Raw genomic sequence first — 14,024 nt, forward strand, 5'->3', positions numbered from 1 at the left:
ATAATAGAATACCTGAGGCTGGTAATTTATAAAGAAAAGAGGTTTATTTGACTCATGATTCTGGAGGCCAAAAGGTTCAAGACTGGGTAGCTTTATGTAGTGAGGGCCTCAGGCTGCTTCAACTCATGGGGGAAAGTGGAAGGGGAGTAGTATGTGCAAGGAGATCACACAGCAAGAGGGCAAGCAAGAGAGAGAAACCAAGGAAGACAGCTAATCTTTTCTGCAAGAGCAAGAACCCACTTATCCTTGAGGTATGGCATTCATCTATTCATGAGGAATCTGCCCCCATGACCCAAACAGCTCCCACTAGGCCCTGCCTCTCAACCCTGAATGAGTTTTGGTAGGGACAAAACACATCCAAACTATAGCACTGGGTGATAACATTGTGTATCTTCAGCTTTCCTACATAATGCCAACCTATTTTCCAAAGCCACTTGGAATTGTTAAGCTTTTCCATTTTTGCCAACGTAGTGGATGTGTATGGTGTATAAAGATATTTCTAATTTGCATTTTCTTGATTACTAATGAGATTGATCATCTCTTCATGCATTTATTTGCCATTTTGGGTTTTCTGTTTTGTGCAGAATCTTAAGCTTTTATGTTTTGCCTTTCACATTGAAGTCTATGTAGTATAACGTAGGGATGCAATTTCTTTTCCACTGTGGGTGCCCAACTGACCCAGCACCATTATTCAGAACACCGTCCTTTTCTCAATCTTCTGCAGTGAAGGCTTTGTCTATTCTCAAGCATCCACATATGCATGGATCTGTTTGTGAGTTCTCTACTGTGTCCATTATTTGATTTAGCTATTTCTGCCCCAATACTATACCCTCTTTGAACAAAAAGAGGATGATTTAATGCTAATATATGGAGTGGAGAAATTCAATAGGGCCTGTCTGTTTAGGTTTTCCTTGGCCTCACTGTTCCTCCCTGCAACCCCCAGTGGGAGAGGAGCCCTTTGGAACTAGGGTTTAGTTTCTTTACAGCCAGCTGTCACATAGAAAGGCAGGGCTGGAGGAAGGTTAGAGTAATATTTTTAGGTGCCATGGGTGGCTTTGGGGGAAAAGGGTTCTGGTTTCTATGACCTGCGAGGGGGAAGAGAGATTCTAGTTGCTGTGCTTGCTTCAGGAGAGGATGAGTGGCCACAGAGAGGAGGGCAGGAGAAGGTCAGAGAGAGACTGTGCTTCTGAAGCTGATGCTTAGACCTTCATTTGGGATATTCTTTTCTGAGCCCCAACAACATACATTCATATGACCCATTGTTAATGAAAAGAGTCAAACTCTGGAAAATATTTGAAGAGATTTATTCTGAGCCAAATATGAGTGATTAATGGCCTGTGACACAGCCCTTAAGAGATCCTGAGAAGATGTGCCCAGGGTGGTTGGGGCACAGTGGGGTTTTATACATTTTCGGGAGGCATAAGACATCAATCAAATACATGTAAGATACACATTGGTTCGTCTGGAAGGACAAGACAACTGAAAGTGCAGGGAGAGGGGTGCTTCCAGATCCTAGGTAGATTTAGTATGTTCTGATTAGCAATTGGTTAAGTTGTTATCAATAGAATGTCCAGGTTATGATAAGGGGTTGTGGAGACCAAAGTTTTATTATGCAGATGAAGCCTCCAAGTAACAGGCTTCAGAAAGAATAGATTGTAAATGTTTCTCATCAGACTTAAGGTTGGCCTTGATGTTAATGGTCCACTCCCACCCGCTTCCATCATGGCCTGAACAAGTTTTTCAGGTTAACTTTGGAATGCCCTTGGCAGAGAGGAAGGGTCTATTCAGATGGTTTGGTGTTGGGTTCAGAATTTTATTTTTTGGTTTACACCATTATATCCGAACACATATAAATATAAACAAAAACTTCACCAAAAATTACTTTCTTTTTCTAATGGTGTGTGTGTTTTGGGACAGGATCTCTGTCCCTCAGACTGGAGTGCAGTGGCGATCTCTGCTCACTGCAGCCTCGAACTACCAGCTCAAGCGATCGTCCCACTTTAGGCTTCCGAGTAGCTGGAACCACAGGCACCCACATGATGCCCAGCTAATTTCTGTATTTTTGGTAGAGATGGGGTCGCATTAGATTGCCCAGGCTGGTCTCCACCTCCCTGGCTCACATGATCATCCCGCCGCGGCCTCCGAGCGGCTGGGATCAGGCGATCAGGCGTGAATCACCGCGCCCGGGCTTTATATTTCGTTTTGAAAATGTTGAGATGCTGAGATGGACGCAAAGGGCTGAATGCTCAGTGTCCGCCAGCCACCCTCAGTTGCAGCTTCTGTCCAAAGAAGGAATCGCCCTCTCCCTGCTGGGGCCACTAACAGCACTAACACGGTCCGAATGACATCTGCAAAGCTCGGGAACGGCGACAGATGGGAAGACGCGTAGCAGCCTGGGGACCCTCGGAAGAGCCGCGCAACCTCGCGGCGGACGCTGCCAGCACCCGCACCCTGCCACCCAGACCCCGGCTGCCCGCCAAGACACTCTGGCCCGCACCTCTATGGTAGGAAACCCAGAAAACAGGAAGTGGCCTCGAGAGGGGGAAGGGAGGGGCGGGGCCTTCTGGGGGCGGGGCCTTCGCCACCACCTCCGCTGCGGACCGAGGCGAGATGGCGGCCACCGAGGGGGTCGGGGAGGCTGCGCAAGGCGGCGAGCCCGGGCAGCCGGAGCAGCCCCCGCCCCAGCCGCACCCACCGCCGCCCCAGCAGCAGCACGAGGAAGAGATGGCGGCCGAGGCTGGGGAAGCCGTGGCGTCCCCCATGGACGACGGGTTTGTGAGCCTGGACTCGCCCTCCTACGTCCTGTACAGGTAACGCCCCCGCGGCGGCCGCGGCTCGGGACACTCCCTGGAGGCCCAGCTGCCCCAAGACCCGCGGCGCGCGCTTCCGGCGCCGGCGTGCGAGGCCGAAGTTCCCGCGGTGCCGCGTGGGCCGATGCAGGGCTCTGGGCCCGGGCGGCTGCCGGGAGGTCGCCGCTTCTCAGGGCGGCGCCGGCGCGAGACCGCGGGGACGCGAAGCAGCGAGGTCTCGGCTTCCCGCCTGCTTTAAGCCACGCGGAAACTGCTGCACCCTGGACTGCACTCGTTCAGCTGTTCAGGCGTCGCGATTTGTAAATATAAGAAATTTCCCGCTCTCTTCCACGGCTTCCCAGAACGCTGTGTCGCTAACAACCAGTGAATACCCAAGGGCTAGGGTGCAGTTCCGGTAGCCGGGCAGGCAACCAGGGCCAGATTTGCTCACCCTAAAAACGAGGTGTGAGGGCTTCCAGTGGCTGGCTCTGCTTGGAGCCCTGAGACATTTTCATCCAATCCGTATTTTAGCGCCTCGTATCAGCCAGTCTAAAGGCTGAAAAGAGATTTGCTACTGAACCTCTCAAGCCTCCCTGCATCGCCTCGTACATAATACAAGTGAGGTGTACTGGGGACTGCGGTAACTTTCTTGCTTCTGTCACCCCGTCTTTGCTGACACCCAGTTCCATCAGTTCTTTGCTTTCAGATGGTAATGTTGATTCCTAATTCCCTGTGAACCTGCAGAGATAATCGCCTTAGGTCTTACATCTGTAGTTCTAGGTAAATCCATTCGATGGCTTGTTTACCTTGATTTTGTGAATGAGTAGAAGTCACTACCCATATATATTTTTTTGATTGGAGATAATGTTTTACTGATTTAAATTGGTAGCCCCATAATCCTCAAGTCTACTCTGTGGATTGTGAAATGCTCAGGTTCTCACATGACTGTGTGTGATTTCCTGGTGACTAAATACAGCATTACCTTTCCCAGGCCATTCCCCCAGGCTCTAGGTGTCAAGTCTTAGGTCATGATTTCTCTTGTATTTCTCCTTGTATAATGGACACAATTTCTAGCATTGCGCATTGGATGCCACAGAATCTCTGCTGTCAATAGCTGATCATTATAGAGAAATAAAAAGTGAAAGGAAGGGCGGGCGCGGTGGCTCACGCCTGTAATCCCAGCACTTTGGGAGGCTGAGGCGGGCGGATCACCTGAGGTCAGGAGTTCCAGACTAACCTGGCCAACATGGTGAAACCCTGTCTTTACTAAAAATACAAAAATTAGCCGGGCGTGGTGGCGGGCACCTGTAATTCTAGCTACTCGGGAGGCTGAGGCAGGAGAATCGCTTTAACCCAGGAGGCAGAGGTTGCAGTGAGCCGAGATTGCACCATTGCACCCCAGCCTGGACAAGAGCGTGACTCCGTCTCAAATTAAAAAAAAAAAAAAAAAGTGAAAGGAAAAGAATATACATGAAAATGTTTAAGAGAAATTTGGTCACACTGGGTAGGTCACAGAAATTTCTGTAAGCACCCACTGTTGTCACTATACAGTTATTTTAGCATTGCTTATTAAGTAGTCATTGAATGCCGCCTGTGTGCTGTGGATGTTTTAAGTGCTGAACGTCTGTTATCTCATTTAATCCTCCAAATACCCTTCTAAGGTTGGTAGGTAATAATATTGCCCTGATTTTATAAATGGTGAAACTGAGGCCCCAGTAAGTAACTTTCTGAAGGTCACACAGCTCGTATGTGCTCCAGCCAATGTTACGACTTAGGCAGTTGTCAGATTCCAGAGCCAGCTTTCTTATTAATGATCACCTGCGCCACCTCTTGAGTAAATTAATAGTACTTATTTTTATCTTTAAATGTCAATTCCTAGTATTTTGTTATTCAAACGTTTTAAAAATGCTGACTGACTCAAAGAATCTTACTAGACCAATGAGTTAGATTGACTTCTAAGTTAAAAATACTGTGAGGCCGGTAGCTGTGGCTCACACCTGTAATCCCAGCAGTTTGGGAGGCCGAGGTGAGCGGATCACCAGGTCAAGAGATTGAGACCATCCTGGCCAACATGGTGAAACCCCATCTCTACTAAAAAAACAAAAATTAGCTGGGCGTGGTGGCGTGCGCCTGTAGTCCCAGCTACTCGGGAGGCTGAGGCAGAAGAATCGGTTGAACCCTGGAGGCGGAGGTTGCAGTGAGCCGAGATCACGCCATTGCACTCCAGCCTGGGCGACAGAGTGAGATTCTGTCTCAAAAAAAAAAAAAAAAAAAAATTACTGTCTACTTGCTGCAAAAACATGTTTTTCTACTTGTAAAACTTTAAATTTCAAAACTGTTGATTAACTTTTCAGCATCTGAGGGTTGTTTTAATTTTACTTTAATACGTAAAACATATTGGCAGAACTTGGTCATGAGGAATCCAACCATGATTACATTATGAGCCCTGTAAGTTACTAATATCAATGTAAGTGTAATTATTGTCATTTTAAAAACACTAGAGTCCCTTTTCTTCTGTATTTGAATGTAACCACTGGTTGGGGAATGTCTATTTTCAGGGACAGAGCAGAATGGGCTGATATAGATCCAGTGCCGCAGAATGATGGCCCCAATCCCGTGGTCCAGATCATTTATAGTGACAAATGTAAGTTTGTTTATATTAGGAAAAGGTCTGTAAGTTAAATATAGTAGCAGAATTGGAATTCACAACTGTGCAGCAAGATAGATGACAAATTTCTGTCTAATAAAAATCTGAATGACTTAAGATGAGTTAATTTTGTGGGTTTTTCTTGTGTGTGTGTGATTTAGCTTTATGATTAAAAGTTTTATTTTGCCCAAAGACTGGACATATTCTAAATAATAAACGTTACAGTATAAATAGATAATAGCTACTATGTGATTGTGGTTTTCTTTTCTTTGCTGGAGACTCCACCGCCAGGGAGATTATGCATGTACCACACAGTATAAATGAGTTACTGTTTTTAGAATAAACTTTGGTTGCTGAAACATCAGGATTTAAACATATATTTTGGCAGTGAAGTGTTCAGCTCAGTTGGAATACATTTATTGATATTAAAATGAGTGGATTTTTTTTTTGACAAAATATTCTTTTATAATTGAATGTGAAAATGTAAACTGAAGGTCGTGGAAATGTTAATTGTTAGTTCTTCTAGGAAAGGGAAAATGAATAAAATGGAACGATAGTTTTGTAATTTTATGTATATATATTTCTTTCAGTTAAAGCTTTTCTAAGATCATTCTTTTACAAAAGCGTTTTTTTCTGATAATAAAATGACAATAAATGTTTAAAAAAGAATAATGATAGGTTTGCCTTATTAAATGTGCAGATATATTACTAAATGATTAAGTGGAAGTAGCACAGAAATAGATTAGTAAAGACTCTAGAAATAGATCCTCACTCTATGAAAGCTTAATATGTGATAAAAAGGACATTTTATACCTTTATGAAAAGGGTGGATTAATCAAATAATGGTTGGAACAGTTGGCTGTGCACTTAGATAAAAGCAGAATTGTATTCCTATCATTCTTAGGATGGAGAAGGTATTATTAGGCAAAATGTAAACCTCAGAATCGATTAAGAAGGTCAGAATATATAACTGCATGGAAATGCAAAACTCTCATACTTTGAGAGATAGTGTATGTGAAGAGACAATTCACAAAATAGAAATATCTATGAAGAGATATTAACCTTACTAGTGATCAGAGAAATATAAGCCATAAATTATTCAGATTCATAAGTACTTGTAACAGAGATGTTGGGGGAAACTAATCTAATCATATGTTTCCATTGAGAATAAATTAACCTTTTTGCAAGGTATAAAATTAACATTTTGGGCCAGGCGCAGTGGCTCACGCTTGTAATCTCAGTACTTTGGGAGCCTGAGACGGGCAGATCACCTAAGGTCAGGAGTTTGAGACTAGCCTGGCCAACGTGGCAAAGCCCTGTCTCTACTAAAAATACAAAAATTAGCTGGGCATGGTGGCGGGCGCCTGTAATCCCACCTACTCGGGAGGCTGAGGCAGGAGAATCACTTGAACCTGAGAGGTGGAGGTTGCAATGAGCCAAGATCGTGCCATTGCACTGTAGTCTGGGTGACAAGAGCAAAACTCTATCTCAAAAAAAAAAAAAAAAAAAAATTAACGTGAATTCTTAAATACACCATGGTTAGAAACCCTAAAGGAACAGATAAGTTTGACCTGTCAACCATTTATAGACAAATATATCAATTTAAAACTTACACACAGCAGAAGAAACCATGAGCAAGTTAAAAAGCAAGCAGCAGTGTGGAAGAAGATATGTCATTTAAACAGGATCCATATTAAAACTGAGACGTTTCTACAACAGGATAAGGAGACAGAGAGTTTAATAAAAAAATGGACCAAGGGTATGAACTGGCAATTCACAGAAAAGAAAATGCCATGGCCAATAAAATAGGAAGAATCCTTTATCATTAGGAATGACAGGTTAAAATGAGAATTCCATTTTCCCCCCATGATTTAAGTGGCAGAAACGAAAACTGTCTTGATATTATATTAGGTATTAAGATATATGAAGAGCTCCATACATTTCATATGGGAGTTTTCGAATGTTTAGCCATTTTGGAAAGCAGTTTGGTATATCTGTTAAAACTGGAAAATGCACTTATCTTACAACCTAGCAGTGTTGCTTCTAATTTAATATTCTGGGTTCATTCTGGCACATGGCATGAGAAGATATGCACAGGAGGTTAAAAGCACAGACTTTGGAGCCAGGCCATCTGGTTCAAATTCTAACTTCACATTTTACTGACTGTGTAATCTTGGACAAGTTATTTAACTCCTATGTGCCTCTATTTCCACCTGTGTAAAATGAGGATCTTGGTAGTAACTATAGATGTAGTAAATTATTTACATAAAATAATAGAATACTGTCTGGCTCATAGTAAGCACTATATATGTTAGCTGCTATAATTTGCAGCATTTTTTGAAAAAGCAAAATATTGGAAGCTATATGTCTGTCTTTTGGAGAAATGGATAAAATAAAATGTATCATTGTCATACAGTTGAATACTATATAACCATTAAGAGGATTTAGATCTATTATAACATGAACAGATCTCAGAAACAATGTTGAGTTAAAAAAGTCAAAGTTTTAGAAACTTTGAGCATGACAATATGTTGTTTATAATTTTTTTTTTTTTTTTGAGATGGAGTTTCGCTCATTTCCCAGGCTGGAGTGCAATGGCGCGATCTTGGCTCACCGCAACCTCTGCCTCCCGGGTTCAAGCGATTCTCCTGCGTCAGCCTGCCCGAGTAGCTGGGATTACAGGCGTGCGACACCACGCCTGGTTAATTTTGCATTTTTAGTAGAGATGGGGTTTCTCCATGTTGGTTAGGCTGGTCTCGAACTCCCGACCTCAGGTGATCCGCCCACCTCGGCCTCCCAGAGTGCTGGGATTACAGGCGTGAGCTACCGCGCCTGGTCTGTTGTTTATAATTTTTGAATTAAAAGAATAATGTTTCATTTTACCTTTTACATTGAATTGGATTTTGGTTGTTTACATAGGAACCTGAGGCTTTGGAGCTATCCCAGCCTGATAGCCTCCCAGTTTATTTTATCAATGTGCATATGTGTATGTTTTATGTGTGTCTGTGTGTGTGTAAAATAATGTATTTTATATATATATATATATATATATATATATATATATATATACACATTTGTATGCATAGTTAACATCTTATCATTTTGTTTTAAATTTGAAATTATTTGGAAGCTTGGTTTTTTTTTTTTTTTTTTTTTTTTTTGAGACAGACTTCGGGTCTTGTTGCCCAGGCTGGAGTACAATGGCGTGATCTCGGCTCACTGCAACCTCTGTCTCCCAGGTTCAAGCAATTCTCATGCCTCAGCCTCCTGAGTAGCTGGGATTACAGGCACGTGGTCACCATGCCCGGCTAATTGTTGTATTTTTAGTAGAGATGGGGTTTCACCATGTTGGTCAGCCTAGTCTTGAGCTTCTGACCTCAAGTGATCTGCCCACCTCAGCCTCCCAAGGTGCTGAGATTACAGGCCTGAGCCACTGCTCAAATTCAACTTTTTAAAGGTAGTGTTTAGAACTAGGTAACCTTTTTATACCTCAGAATTTTGTGAAGAGGAGTAATTGTTCATATTCTTGTCTGATACTTTCACTTTCAGTATTACAGGCTAAAAGGAAAAAACTGTTTATAGTCAAAATACTTCGACACCAAATGTTTGGATTTTTCACACCAAGCAATTTTCTGTAGACACCAACTAGTTGCCCTACAATTTAATTCAGTTCTGACATTACCCAGAGTTCACACAGACGCCACAGGCCAAGGGATCAGTGCTGCAACATCCATCCTATTTCAGATGCCATTGCAAGTAGTGGGTCCCCACATTACCCACATCTAATATTCTACTTGGCTGTAAATGACCCCTTTCTGTTTTTTTTCAGAGACAGGCTCTCACTATGTTACCCAGCCTGGTCTCAAACTCTTGGGCTCAAGCAGTCCTTCTGCCTCAGCCTCCCGAGTAGCTGGGATTACAGGTGCAAACCACCATACCTGGCAGTTCCTTTTTTTTTTTTTTTTTTTTTTTTGAGACAGTGTTGTGCTGTCACCCAGGCTGGGTGCTTGCGATCATGGCTCACTGCAGCCTTGACCTCCCAGGCTCAAGCAATCCTCCTACCTCTGCCTCCCAAGTAGCTGTGACTGCAGGCCTGAATCACCACGCCTGATTAATTTCTGTATTTTTTGTAGAGGCAGAGTTTCCCTATGTTGCCCAGGCTGATTTCAAACTGCTGGGTTCAAGTGATCTGCCCGCCTCAGTCTTTTGTTTGTTTTTTTTTGTAATCCAGTGCTCCCAATAAATATCCTTGAATACTTGCACACATATGGGAGTATATTTGTGAGAGAACTTTCTAGAGCTGGAATTACTGGGTCAAAGAGTATGTAAATTTTAATGATTTGTTGTAGAAGTATTTGTACTAGTTTACACGATCTTTAATAATGTATGAGTGAAAAATGCAAAGCTCAGAGTGTGATGGGATCTCGTTTGCATAAAAATGAAGGATGGAATTAGGCTATATACTTGTAGATGCATAGAATATATTTGGAAGGATACACTAGAATGAGTTAATAATGGTTGCTTCTGGGGAAGAGGCTTGGGAATTTAGTGGAATGGAAATCTAGTGTGAACCTTTTTGTACTGTTTGAGTTTTCTGCCTTTGGGCATAGTTTTCAGTTAAAAATCTGATCAAAATAAAATGTCAGAAAAACAGCTATATGAATATATTTGAATATTTGCACCCCTAATTTTTCTTTTATACATAAGGCCTATGGGAGGTTTGGAATCTGGCATGAACTCATATGCACACACGTAAGCAGTAAGCATACGGTTATATATAAATAGTCCATGCTTTTTGTGGCTGAGACACTAGGGCATTATCGGGGTGGTGGCCACAGCCATTTGACTCTTTATTTTGCTTGTTGGTATAAACGATACACAGGCCAATAAAATATCTGTATAGGTATAGTGACATTATACATTATAGTGCTAATTTTAAGTAAGATGGTCCTAATGTAGTTGTGTGCTCTATCTCTAGTTAGAGATGTTTATGATTACTTCCGAGCTGTCCTGCAGCGTGATGAAAGAAGTGAACGAGCTTTTAAGCTAACCCGGGATGCTATTGAGTTAAATGCAGCCAATTATACAGTGTGGTAAGTAATACACATCGTCAGTATTCCCTGCTTAAATGTTGTACTTCAAGTGGCTTTTCTTTTTTTAAACTGTACTTTAATTTTTTTAAACTGTACTTTATTTTTTTTGGAGGGGGAGTGGAGTTTCGCTCTTGTTGCCCAGGCTGGAGTACAATTGGTGCTATCTCGGCTCACTGCAACCTCTGCCTCCTGGGTTCAAGTGATTCTCCTGCCTCAGCCTTCTGAGTAGCTGAGATTACAGGCGCCCACGACCACACCCGGCTAATTTTTTTGTATTTTTAGTAGAGACAGGGTTTCACCATGTTGGCCAAGCTGGTCTTGAAATCCTGACCTCAGGTGATCCTCTCCCCGCGGCCTCCTAAAGTGTTTGGATTACAGGCGTGAGCCACTGCGCCTGGCCTTTAATTTTTATCAAAATAGCAATTCGCATATGGGTTTAAAAGTCAGAAGCTGCATGAAAAGTAGCAATCTCCAGCCCATTCCCTCCCACTGCCAGTCCCACTCCACAGAGGTGGTAACTCTTAGCGATTTTTTTCTTGAATTAACCTCTATATTCTAGATAATTTGCTTAACTGTTATTATTTTTTCATTTCACTTTATTTTGTATTATTTTATTTTTTATTTATATATTTTTTGAGATGGAGTCTCACTTTGTCACGCAGTCTGGAGTGCAATGGCACGATCTCGGCTGACTGCAACCTCTGCCTCCAGGGTTCAACTGATTCTCCTGCCTCAGCCTCGCCAGTAGCTGGGATTACAGGTGCCCGCCACCATGCCTGGCTAATTTTTTGTTTTTAGTAGAGATGGGGTTTCACCATGTTGGTCAGGCTGGCCTTGATCTCCTGACCTCGTGATCTGCCCACCTCGGCCTTCCAAAGTGCTGGGATTACAGGCGTGAACCACCGTGCCTGGCTTATTTTTTTCATTTAAAACATTATTCCTTCTGTGAAAGATAGTTCATTCTCCACTACCCACCCTCCATCACAAATGAGCACTCAATTTATGTTCATGCTGACACACTTTTTTTTTTTTTTTTTTTTTTTGAGGCGGAGTTTTGCTCTTGTTGCCCAGGTTGGAGTGCAGTGGTGCAATCTCGGCTCACTGCAGCCTCCGCCTACCAGATTCAAGTGATTCTCCTGCCTCAGCCTCCCAGGTAGCTGGGATTACAGATGTGCGCCACCACACCCGGCTAATTTTGTATTTTTAGTAGAGACGGGGTTTCATCATGTTGCTCAGGCTGGTCTCAACCTCCCAACCTCGGGTGATCCACCCGTCTCGGCCTCCCAAAGTACTGGGATTATAGGCGTGAGCCACTGCACCCAGCTGCTGACCCACATTTAATAGTATAATTACATTCCCCGTAACAGTGTCATTTTTGTTTTCTTTGTACCAATGGGTAATTTGTCTTCCAGATGCTTTGATATATGTGAAGTATCATTTTTCTATTGAACACAGGTCATCCTTCAGTTTCATGTTTCTCTTCACCAGTTGGATGCTGCATACCTGGTTTTCAGCTCATTCATGTGTTAGATCCCCTGTGTCCTAGATCCCATACCTTTCTCTCTCTTGATTTACTTTCTCATAGAGCACATCATTGAGTAGAAAGATGGAAAATAATTTTTGAGATTTATACAATTAAAAATCGTTAGTCTCCCTTCAACTTTAGTAATAAAATTCTAGATTGGCAATTATTTTCCCTCAGAATTTTAAAACTCTTTCTGTTTCTCTTAGCTTGTTTTCAGGTTGAGAAGATTTCCATTCCTTTGTTTAAAACTTTTCTTTTTCAGGCCGGGCGCGGTGGCTCACGCATGTAATCCCAGCACTTTGGGAGGCTGAGGCGGGCGGATCACGAGGTCAGGAGATCGAGACCACGGTGAAACCCCATCTCTAGTAAAAATACAAAAAATTAGCCGGGCGTGGTGGCGGGCACCTGTAGTCCCAGCTACTCGGAGAGGCTGAGGCAGGAGAATGGCGTGAACCCGGGAGGCGGAGCTTGCAGTGAGCCGAGATTGCGCCACTGCACTCCAGCCTGGGCGACAGAGCAAGACTCCATCTCAAAAAAAAAAAAAAAAAAAAACTTTTCTTTTTCTCTTTATGTTCTGGGGATTTTTCTGTGTTCTGATAATTTCTTCTCTTTCCTCTGTTTCCTTTTTCTGGAATGCCTTTTAGTTCTGTGTTGTATCTCCTCAATTTTTCTTATTTTCATTTGTTTATTATTTACTTTTGAGATAATTTCACCAATTTTATTTTCTAACTCTTGTATGGATTTTTAAAGATTTCTGCATTCATTTTTAATTTGGGGGAGCTGTGTTTTTGGTCTGAATATGCTTTTTTTTTTTTTTTTTTGAGACAGAGTCTCACTCAGTTGCCCAGGCTGGAGTGCAGTGGCTCGATCTCCACTCACTGTAAGCTCTGCCTCCTGGGTTCACGCCATTCTCCTGCCTCAGCCTCCCAAGTAGCTGGGACTACAGGTGCCTGCCGCCATGCCCAGCTAATTTTTTTGTATTGTTTTAGTAGAGACGGGGTTTCACCATGTTAGCCAGGATGGTCTTGATCTCCTGACCTCGTGATCTGCCCTCCTCGGCCTCCCAAAGTGCTGGGATTACAGGCGTGAGCCACTGCGCCTGGCCTGAATATTCTTTTTTAAATATCATCGTGTGTGTGTGTGTGTGTGTGTGTGTGTGTGTGTGTGTGTGTGTGTTTAATTTCATGGATGTGAGATCTTTTCATCTCTCGTTCTCTTTCATATAAATATTTTTCTCAAATGGTTGGTAATTGTTGACTTTCTCTTTATGCGTATAAGAGAGACAGGAAAAATCCTGATTGGAAGCCCTGTATGTGGCAGGATTTATCAGCTGGAGGACTTCACTGTGAAGTTACTGAGTGGGGATGTGGCTGTGTTGTAGTGAAATCTCACTTGTCAGTATTTAAGTCTTTTCTCTTGGATAGTGTGTCTCTCAAAGAGGATTAAGTAGTTTATTGCCTAAGGAGTGTACATTTAACTGTCACAGTTCTGGGGTGTTAGGCAGGGGAAGATGGTAGGAGAGTCTCACTGTTTAGGGTGTCAACTTTTTGCTTTTTCCAGATCTTATCCTGTTTTAATTTTAAATAGAAACCTTTTTTTTCTAACTTTGTATCTCAACATTTTAAATGTCCTTATTTCCACCCTTTAACTCACCCTGCCTTCTAGTGTGCCTTGTAACCCATTCTGCTTCAGATTTTTCCAGAGAATAAAGCCACTTGTCTCCTGCCCAAGACAGGATGTCACTTCTGCTCAGGGTAGTGGGAACGGTCTTGGCCTCCAAGGACTCTTTCTATGGACTTTCCACTGCTTTTAGTCCCACCTTTGACCCCCAGTTTTGGAAATATGTTGTACCTCTGATTTCTGGAATTTTCTTAAAGTCTTATTCTGTGTTTTAGTTAAATCTTGTCTATCTGCTTACGCTTCCCATAATGTTGTTGACCTCTTCCAGTTGCTGTGTTATCTTTGCCCCT

The 14,024-nt window shown here is 42.7% G+C and overlaps 1 protein-coding gene across 6 annotated transcripts in view; it reads left to right on the forward strand.

Moving 5' to 3' along the window:
* The first annotated feature begins 1,800 nt into the window (after window positions 1-1,800).
* The window catches only part of FNTA (farnesyltransferase, CAAX box, subunit alpha), a 31,848-nt gene continuing 19,624 nt past the window's right edge, over window positions 1,801-14,024 (forward strand). For 2 of the 6 annotated variants that reach the window (XM_055296115.2, XM_063610981.1), the window contains exons 1-3: window positions 1,801-2,504; window positions 5,348-5,433; window positions 10,415-10,529. In XM_055296115.2, coding sequence (XP_055152090.1) covers window positions 2,374-2,504; window positions 5,348-5,433; window positions 10,415-10,529 — 332 coding nt within the window. In that variant the 5' untranslated portion in view covers window positions 1,801-2,373. Of the gene's footprint in view, window positions 2,505-2,546; window positions 2,811-2,863; window positions 3,110-5,347; window positions 5,434-10,414; window positions 10,530-14,024 lie in introns of those variants that run through there. The other 4 variants (XM_055296114.2, XM_055296116.2, XM_063610982.1 and 1 more) reach the window with 4 other exon arrangements.

This window comes from Symphalangus syndactylus, chromosome 10 (assembly GCF_028878055.3).
Source record: "Symphalangus syndactylus isolate Jambi chromosome 10, NHGRI_mSymSyn1-v2.1_pri, whole genome shotgun sequence".
NCBI classification, from domain to species: Eukaryota; Metazoa; Chordata; class Mammalia; order Primates; family Hylobatidae; genus Symphalangus; species Symphalangus syndactylus.